This window comes from Nyctereutes procyonoides, unplaced genomic scaffold (genome assembly GCF_905146905.1).
Source record: "Nyctereutes procyonoides isolate TBG_1078 unplaced genomic scaffold, NYPRO_anot_genome, whole genome shotgun sequence".
Lineage (NCBI taxonomy): Eukaryota > Metazoa > Chordata > Mammalia > Carnivora > Canidae > Nyctereutes > Nyctereutes procyonoides.
In genome coordinates, this window is record NW_026575051.1 from 2,517,247 (window position 1) to 2,526,509 (window position 9,263).

Sequence of the window (9,263 nt, forward strand, 5' to 3'; positions counted from 1 at the left end):
ACCGCCCGCCAGGCGTCCTGCGGCCACACCCTGGCGGGCCCCGGCTGGCTACGCCCACGCGGCCCTTTCAGTCCCGTCGGCCTGGCCAATGGAGGATCTGCAAATGTCACGACCTGCCCGGGCTTGGCAGTCGCCGGTCGCACCGGGCCTGGACGCCTGGGAAGACTTTATTGGAAGGGGAGGCGGGGAGAAGGCGCTGCACCCATGCCAGCCTCTCTCCCTGGAGTCGTCGAACCACAGCGCAGCCAATTGGCTCAGAGATGTGGCGGTTTGCCGGTTCCCTATGGGTCTATGCGGTACTCTTCTGCCTAGTGACTGACACCTTGGAAATGAAGCCTATGACGTCATCGCTCCAGCAAACCAATAGGAAACGCTCCCGCGGAGAGGTGTTCCGCCCCTTTCGACTCTGCTTCTTCAGGCGCGTGAGCGAGCGTGCGCGCGCGGAGGGGGTGGGGGAAATCTCGAACACGGTGGCGCGCATGAGCGGCGAAGCTCCTCCTCCCTGCCTATATATAAAGGGCTGGCGCGGGGCTCGGCGGCGCCATTTCGCGCTGGAGTGGAGCATCCTCTAGAACGAGCTGGAGGATTCTGCCTACTGATAGCCTTCGAGTCGTCGGGGGCCGCCATTGCAATCCACGTCCATCCGTTTGGAAATGGCCTTCGTCTCGGCCTATGACCGGTCCCGGCGGACAGTACAGACCCCATAGAAGCCCCCGACGCTCCCCTTTTTCGGGCCCCGCCCAATCCTCGGAGTCTGTCCACCCCCTCTACTCCGCCCTCAAGAGGATTTCAAAGATGGAGGCGGCGGCTCCCTAAACCACTTTTCGTGTTCATCCGCCTCCATCCGAGATCGAAACGGGACCTCGTCCGCTGCGGGCAGTCCCAGCAGGAAGAGGGGATTCTTGCAGATCAACAGCGGGCAGTATTGACGACGGTGTCCGGGATTGGGGGCCGTCCTAGTGTTTGAGGAGTCCGTCCCCCCTTGCCCGCCTCTGCTGAGGCCGCCGCCATTTTCTCGCTGTCCGCCTCCCGCGGAGCGCGCCAAGCTGCTGGGAGATCTCCGAGAAGCAGCGGAGAAGACTGCTTTCGTGCCGGCCCGACGGGGGCGGGAGTTGTCGACTGGAGGGCCAAGGGCAGGGGCCCTCCACCCCCCCACTTCCCGGGTTATGCTGGACCGGGCGGTAAGGGGAACCGAGGCCACCCGGACTTTACGCGGCTGAGGGCAGCGCCGGTTCCCCGTGGTCAGGATGCTGCAAAACGTGACTCCCCACAGCAAGTAGGTTCTCGCGATCCGCGTGTGGGAAGATGTTGGGGGCTGCGGCACGGGGACGTGGAGCGTCGGGTTCGGAGGGAGGACGGAACCGACTCGGGGCTCGTTGCTATTCCATGGCGCGACTGTTGGCTTGGGGGCTCGCGGAGGGGGTTGGGTGACGGTTTTGGAACGGTGGTCGAGGGCCAGGTACTGCGTATGGAGGGAGTACAGGTTGTCCATTAATACGTTACTTTTCTCGCCGTGGTCCAGTCTAACCTAGTCGAACAGAGCTGGGTTGGCGGCGGAATGTAATGGAAAAGGACAACGTTGAGTGGGTAGCCGGTCCTGCAGGTGGTGGGTCTGGTGTGTAGCAACGGTTTATCATAGGTCTTTCAGGGTGTTGAGGGGCCACATCAAGCACCTTATAGGGTTGCCATGGTGATAGAGCCTGACTGGCGACGGAGATGGCCAGAGTGGGGCAAAGGGATTACTTTTAGTCTATGGGTTTGTGTGTCCAGCCTAGGTCATTGAGTTTTCTTTCAATGACTGAGTCAGTTTTGTGTTGAGGGTTTGTTTGCATGCGTTCTCTTTGGAGGGGATGTTTTGGATAGCTCTGAGAGTTACATTCGGGGCAGGAGGGTGGAGCTAAGGATTTTAGTCCAGCTCTGCAGATGTAAACAATGAGATCTCCCATGTAGTGTTTGTAGTCCTGGGCCCTGGGATACCCCTGGTCGTGACTAGTAGAGAGAATGTAAGTTTGAACCACTTTGGCTGTCGATTCCCAGAGTCTGGTGGTAGAGTGGGAGCCGTTAATGTAATTTTTTTGGCGGGGTGGTGGGTGGTCCATCACTATCCAGCTGAAATGTGCTGACCTTGACTGGGGACTGGGCCGGGTCTATTTTTGAGTCTTTTGGAGGAGGGAGAGGAATTCGAGTAATTTCTGGGGTCTGGCAGTTGGATTATTCCAGGCCCTGAAGTCTGACAAATGCCCCCCTTGTCTCAAAATATGTTGGTAAGGTTTTCCGTTAGGTTTCTGATTCATTCTCTACTAAAAATTAAACAGAGCTTGTGGGGTGGATGATGGTGTGTTCTCTTGTGCCCAGATGGATTCTTAGGTGTCTCATCAGCATTTTGTGAAATTTGCTTCCTATTTTGTTCCGCTTTTCACTCGTTTCCCTCAGGCTCAACCACCATGGCAACCACCAAGCCCCTAGTGAGGAGGAAGCTTGGGCCTTGTGCTTCTTTGCTCCACCCATTTTGCTTAAGTCCCATCCTGTAAAGCTCCTGGTTCGTAGATGCTTTGCTGTTATTCTATATGAGAAATTGTCTTGGGGCCTTACTTTCAAAGAAGTGATTAAAAAATAAATAAGTAAGTAAATAAATAAATAATAAAGCTTGTCAGAGTCTGTAAGGTGGAATCTGGATAAGTACTCAACAGGGAAATAAAAAGTGGGGGAGGGGCAAGAACAAAATCTCCACAGATTGTTGGGATATACTGGCTGTGGTTAAGATCCACTTCCGTAAGCTTGATTGTTTCTCACCAAATTCAAAACCTGGATTTATTGAATATGTAGTATAAGTGGCAGTACTGATTTTCATAAAATTACAACATCTAATTATGTCTCCCATTTCACAGGCTCCCTGGGGAGGGGAATGCAGGGTTACTGGGGCTGGGCCCAGAGGCAGCAGCGCCAGGGAAAAGGATTCGGAAGCCCTCTCTGTTGTATGAGGGATTTGAGAGCCCTACAATGGCTTCAGTGCCAGCTTTACAACTGACCCCTGCCAACCCACCACCCCCGGAGGTGTCCAATCCCAAAAAGCCAGGACGGGTTACCAACCAGCTTCAATACCTGCACAAGGTGGTGATGAAGGCTCTGTGGAAACATCAGTTTGCATGGCCCTTTAGGCAGCCTGTGGATGCCGTCAAACTGGGTCTGCCGGTGAGTAGGGATACTGGAGTCGGGAGGTATTGGGAATGAAGAAGAATGTGTGTGAGTGGAGGTGGGCTGCTTAGTATAGGTGCTGCGGCCCCTAGGGAGTTCCCATCTCTCTCCTGTAGGGCAGGTAGCCACCAGATATCTGGATTCTTGGTCCTTTGTGATTATTGATCCAACCGCTTGCTATCTTGGCATCTCTCATTGTGCCCCCTCCATGTGTCCTTCCTTAACTTTTGTGCCCTGGCTCCATTTTACAGATTCCCACCCCAGGTTGGGAGAGGACCACGGTGGCCAAAATTCTTAGCTTCTTCCTCTCCCTCATGCAGCCCATGGATAGCCAGCCCCAGAGGTAATGTTTCAGGATGGGAAACCTTGCAGAGTGGGTGGGAGATGGGTGGTTAGGGAAAGGCATAGATAGGGGCCTCCAACCGGGTGTTAAGAATCTCGTTCCATTTTTTTTCTCTGTCCTTAGTTTAATTGGGGCCGCAGTTTAGGGGAGTACATATTTTGCATAGGGGATGTGTATGTGTGTGTGTGTTTGCTGGAGTCAGTAGTTTATCTAGGAAAACTGGCATTTTCAGTGACTGATCTAGCGTTTCTTTCTTTAGGATTATCACAAAATCATAAAACAGCCTATGGACATGGGTACCATTAAGAGGAGACTTGAAAACAACTATTACTGGGCTGCTTCAGAATGTATGCAGGATTTTAACACCATGTTCACCAATTGTTACATCTACAACAAGGTGAGTTTTTTTATATGTGTTTATTAATAGATGGAGAGAGTGCTTATGTTATTGCTTATTTTGTTGGTATAATGTTTGAAGGTGTTCTCAAAGTAGGTAGGATCTAGAAAATCTAAGCTCCAAAGGATACCCCTGAGCACAGTGATGGGATGTGGCTTCAGAAATCTGAAGTTGAAGGTTATTTAAGTAGAACATTTTCATACTTGGGGATGATGACCCTCTTTCTCAAAAGAAATCTCCAGAGAGAGATTTTTGCTGAGTAGAGCCGAATGTATTCTCCTTGAGAGTCTCATTCCCTTACATTTGAACTTTTATTATTTACTGCATATTGATGGACAATTGGGGGCATATGGAGATAAGTGGCCCAACCAGTGTGGTGGTTCTTAGTACTTATGACAAAGTTGGAGAGGTGATGGTAGTATTTGGACCTAGGAATAGGAATGCCTTTGAGAAAACTGGTGTGTCTGCCTTTAACTGGCATTTGAATCTTTTTGTTTCCTATAGCCCACTGATGATATTGTCCTGATGGCACAAACATTGGAAAAGATCTTCCTACAGAAAGTGGCATCGATGCCACAAGAGGAACAAGAGCTTGTGGTGACCATCCCTAAGAACAGCCACAAGAAGGGGGCCAAATTAGCAGGTAGGAAGAGCCGCAGTTTTCCTAATGGAGATAAGATGGGGAAAGATAAAAAAACTAATCTTTTTTTTCCTCCCCCCTCCCCCCCCCAGCACTCCAGGGCAGCATCACCAGTGCCCACCAGGTGCCGGCTGTTTCTTCTGTGTCTCACACAGCTCTATATACTCCACCACCTGAGATACCTACCACTGTCCTCAACATTCCCCACCCATCAGTCATCTCTTCTCCCCTTCTCAAGTCCTTACACTCTGCTGGACCCCAGCTCCTTGCCGTCTCTGCAGCTCCCCCAGCCCAGCCCCTTGCCAAGGTACAGATGTGTGGATTTCTTTGGGCAGTGGGAAGGGAAAGGTCTTGGATGAGGTGGACCCTAAAAGGCTCACATCTTGTTTTTCTCTACAGAAAAAAGGCGTAAAGCGGAAAGCAGATACTACCACACCTACTCCTACAGCCATCCTGGCTCCTGGTTCCCCAGCTAGCCCCCCTGGGAGTCTTGAGCCTAAGGCAGCACGTCTTCCCCCTATGCGTAGAGAGAGTGGCCGCCCCATCAAGCCCCCACGCAAAGACTTGCCTGACTCTCAGCAACAACACCAGAGCTCCAAGAAAGGAAAGCTGTCGGAACAGTTAAAACATTGCAATGGCATTTTGAAAGAGTTGCTCTCTAAGAAGCATGCTGCCTATGCCTGGCCTTTCTATAAACCAGTGGACGCTTCTGCTCTTGGCCTGCATGACTACCATGACATCATTAAGCACCCCATGGACCTCAGCACTGTCAAGGTACCCACTGCATGGGGCAGATGGGATGCTCAGGCAGTGATTGGAACTTTGGGTTCAATAAAACAATCAGTGACTTCTTACAGGCACACGGCAATCTTGATTCTTGGTATTTTATTTTTATAAAAAACGGGACAGGAGGTTAAGTACTTGATAATAGTATTTTTTGGGAGTTGAAAACTGTATGGTGAGTTTTGTTTTCAAAGCAATACTAATGTCTAAGTGCTACTTAGGAGAATTGGGTTAGGGGAGTAAGGGGTTGGAAGGATAGGCCACCCATCCACCCCTATCACTTAGAAATGGTTTTTTTTTCTAGACATAGATATTTCTTCAACCCACCCAAATTCCTTTGACTTCACACTTGAACCCCAGGGCATAGATCTTTAAGGTCATCCCTACTGTGCTCTCAAGAGAGGGCTACTCTTGCGGTGTCTGGGGTTGGCAGGGAAAGGTGAGTCTTCCTGCCTGTGCAGCTTCTGATGCTGCCTCCTTCTGCAGCGGAAGATGGAGAATCGTGATTACCGGGATGCACAGGAGTTTGCTGCTGATGTGCGGCTTATGTTCTCCAACTGCTATAAGTACAATCCACCAGACCACGATGTTGTGGCCATGGCACGAAAGCTACAGGTGAGTGTCACAGTTGGAATTTGAAGAACAAATGAGTCTGGGGTAGGGAGCTTTTTGTCCTCTGCTGTACCACCTTATTGTGAGGTTCTGCCAGTATATACAGTTTGTAAATTGGAGCTGTACCATAACACTAGGTGGCTGGGTGTAATGGGGGGACCATTCACTAGTGTAGTTCTGAGGATGCCTTTTTCCCTAGGATGTATTTGAGTTCCGTTACGCCAAGATGCCAGATGAACCACTGGAACCAGGGCCTTTACCAGTCTCTACTGCCTTGCCACCTGGGTTAGCCAAATCCTCTTCAGAGTCCTCCAGTGAGGAAAGTAGCAGTGAGAGCTCTTCTGAAGAAGACGAGGAAGAAGACGAAGAAGAGGAGGAGGAAGAAGAGGAGAGTGAAAGCTCGGACTCCGAGGAAGAAAGGGCTCATAGACTGGCTGAACTACAGGAGCAGGTATCTTGTCACTCGGTTTATTTTGTGAAGTTGTTTATTTTGCCCTAATTTTTCTTTTTTACTCCTTTTATTCTGCTTTATTTTTCTGATTGTACATCTGAATTTTTGGTCTCCAGCTTAGGGCAGTACATGAACAACTGGCTGCCCTGTCCCAAGGCCCAATATCCAAGCCAAAGCGGAAGAGAGAAAAAAAAGAGAAAAAGAAGAAACGGAAGGCAGAGAAGCATCGAGGCCGAGCTGGGGTTGATGAAGATGACAAGGGATCTCGGGCACCCCGCCCGTCTCAGCCCAAGAAGTCCAAGAAAGCGAGTGGCAGTGGGGGTGGCAGTGCTGCTACACTAGGCCCCCCTGGCTTTGGACCTTCTGGAGGAAGTGGTACCAAGTAAGTTATAAGAGAGTAGGAAGCAGAGACCAGCTTGACTATTACTATAACCTCAGGGTGGGGTGTGTGTGTGTGTGAAGTTTTTTATCTAAGCCAGAGGTCAACAAATGTTTAATTGGCAAGGTAACAAGTACTGATTTTGAGAACTGTAGAGTTCCAAAGTTAGTTCACCCTGGTGGAATAATGCAAAAGCAGCCATAGATGTTATGGAAGCATGGGTTTAGAATTATTCTAATAAAACTTTATTTACATGAAAACTAGTGACTAGCCAGATTTGTCTTCTAGTTTGTCTATTCCTTCTCTCTGCACCAATAAATGTGTAGTTTTTCTTGTTTTCCACAAGTAGTAGTTTAGGGAACAAAAAGATGAGTTTCTGTCAGTATACCAACATCTAGTTCTCAAAGCCCAAAATAAATGTAAAGTGCTTGGCATGTGAGAAGGTCTGTTTTCCTTAGGAATTTTCTAGTATCTCAACTCTAGTTGGCTCACCATTACCCTTGTGGGAAAACTGAAGCTTCACTCTGGCAGGAAATTAAGACTTCTGGATTTAAATAGTGGGAATGTGTCGGGAGAGATAGTGATGCTTCCCTAATTGATAATTTTTTGCCTATATAGACTGCCCAAAAAGGCCACAAAGACAGCCCCACCTGCCCTGCCTACAGGCTATGATTCAGAAGAGGAGGAAGAAAGCAGACCCATGAGTTACGATGAAAAGCGACAGTTGAGTTTGGACATCAACAAACTACCTGGGGAGAAATTGGGTCGAGTTGTGCACATAATTCAGGCCAGAGAGCCCTCTTTGCGTGACTCAAACCCAGAAGAGATTGAGATCGATTTTGAAACCCTCAAGCCATCCACCCTTAGAGAGCTTGAGCGATATGTCCTTTCCTGCTTACGAAAGAAACCTCGAAAGCCCTATAGTGAGTATGAAATGACCCTTTAGCACATTAATCCGGCAATCCTCAAGTAATTCTGAGGACAGTGCAGAAGAGGGTACTAGGGTATGCTTGCAGTCCTGATTGTCCACTTCTGAAGGTGTGGGGATTTGTTGGTTTCCTGATCAGGAAAGGAACTTTGCTGAAGGGAAACGGGGGGGGGGGGGGGGGGGGGATTAGGAAGACAAACCGTGAGAGACTCCTGACTGGAAAACAAAGGATTGCAGAAGGTGTGGGGGGGGCATAGGGTGACTAGGTGATGGGCACTTTATGGCAATCCTTAGACCTGGAATGTTTCTTACTCTAGCCATTAAGAAACCTGTGGGAAAGACCAAGGAAGAGCTGGCTTTGGAAAAGAAGCGAGAACTAGAAAAGCGATTACAAGATGTTAGTGGGCAGCTCAATTCCACCAAAAAGCCCCCCAAGAAAGGTAAGTATTCCTGTAAGGTACTATAGATTCACCACATCCCCCTTTCTTGACTCTTTCCTTGACAAACGGAGATCAGACTTGTACAATTTACCCTTCAATTTTGTTACGCAGCAAGTGAGAAAACTGAGTCCTCGTCGGCGCAGCAAGTAGCAGTGTCACGCCTCAGTGCTTCCAGCTCCAGCTCAGATTCCAGCTCCTCCTCATCATCATCCTCTTCTTCAGACACCAGTGATTCAGACTCAGGCTAAGGGGCCAGGCCAGATGGGGCAGGAGGCTCCGCAGGACCGGACCCTTATACCACCCTGCCCCGCCCCTCCCTCCCCCTTTGCTGTGATACTTCCTCATCTCCTCCCCCCTCCCTCCCACTGTAGGAGAGCTGGCTCTGCAAGGGGGAGGGGTGCAGGGACATTTACTGAAGGAGGGACCTAAATGGACAAAGTAAGATGGAGTTCCCAGCCCCATTGAGAGTGACCTCTTGGGCATAGAGCCCCCATTCGAAATGACTGGGGTGGGGCACGGGTACAGGGTGAGAGTGGGCAAAGGCCCTGATCCAGGGTTAACCTGAGGCCATAGCTGCCCTGTTCACTTGTAAAAGCCCTGTTTTGAGGTTGTTTGTTCTAATTTATTTTAAGCTAGGTAAGTCTGAGGGGTGTGGGGCCATGGTCCCCTCGGCCTCCATGGGGAGGGAAGAAGGGGGAGCTCTTTTTTTACGTTGACTTTTTTTTCTACTCTGTTTTCCCTTTTCCTTCTGCTCCATTTGGGGCCCCTGGGGGTTTCAGTCATCTCCCCATTTGGTCCCCTGGGTTGTCTTTCTTTGTCTGTTGATTCTAACTTGTAAATAAAGAAAATATTATTCAAATTTTGAGTTACCTTAATAATGTTTGCTTTGTAGTGTTTCAAAAGGAACGTAATAGAGTATTGAGGAAAATATTTTTGAAGTGAGGAAAGGGGAAGAGACATCTTGTGGTTGGATTGCCTTGTTACCCCAGTAGTAGGCTGTTGGCTGTGCTAAGTCAGTTCATCTACTTTTTGTAAAGTGAATCCTAAATAACACTCAGGTTCATGGTTTGTTCTGGTTTAGTTTTTGGTTTTGTT

At 49.4% G+C, this 9,263-nt stretch overlaps 1 protein-coding gene across 3 annotated transcripts; it reads left to right on the forward strand.

Moving 5' to 3' along the window:
* The first annotated feature begins 1,139 nt into the window (after window positions 1-1,139).
* Window positions 1,140-9,027, forward strand: BRD2 (bromodomain containing 2). 3 transcript variants are annotated; one of them, XM_055329847.1, is made up of 12 exons: window positions 1,140-1,276; window positions 2,889-3,192; window positions 3,798-3,935; window positions 4,440-4,578; window positions 4,668-4,882; window positions 4,975-5,349; window positions 5,845-5,973; window positions 6,170-6,421; window positions 6,538-6,803; window positions 7,419-7,723; window positions 8,046-8,168; window positions 8,280-9,027. In XM_055329847.1, exons 1-12 carry the CDS (start codon window positions 1,248-1,250, stop codon window positions 8,414-8,416), a joined length of 2,412 nt encoding a protein of 803 aa, XP_055185822.1. In that variant the 5' UTR covers window positions 1,140-1,247; the 3' UTR covers window positions 8,417-9,027. The 3 variants fall into 3 exon arrangements, with proteins under 3 accessions (XP_055185822.1, XP_055185823.1, XP_055185824.1); XM_055329848.1 differs by lacking the exon at window positions 1,140-1,276 and adding an exon at window positions 1,291-2,539; XM_055329849.1 differs by lacking the exon at window positions 1,140-1,276 and adding an exon at window positions 3,447-3,538 and having other exon boundaries at window positions 3,066-3,192.
* Window positions 9,028-9,263: the final 236 nt, after the last annotated feature.

Bases quoted from the DNA above. Each gene is read 5' to 3' on its own strand.
- BRD2 (XM_055329847.1), top strand. From the start codon at position 1,248: ATGCTGCAAAACGTGACTCCCCACAGCAA. The intron at 1,277-2,888 runs GTAGGTTCTCGC...CCCATTTCACAG, and splicing joins AACGTGACTCCCCACAGCAA to GCTCCCTGGGGAGGGGAATG. The intron at 6,422-6,537 runs GTATCTTGTCAC...TTTGGTCTCCAG, and splicing joins TGGCTGAACTACAGGAGCAG to CTTAGGGCAGTACATGAACA.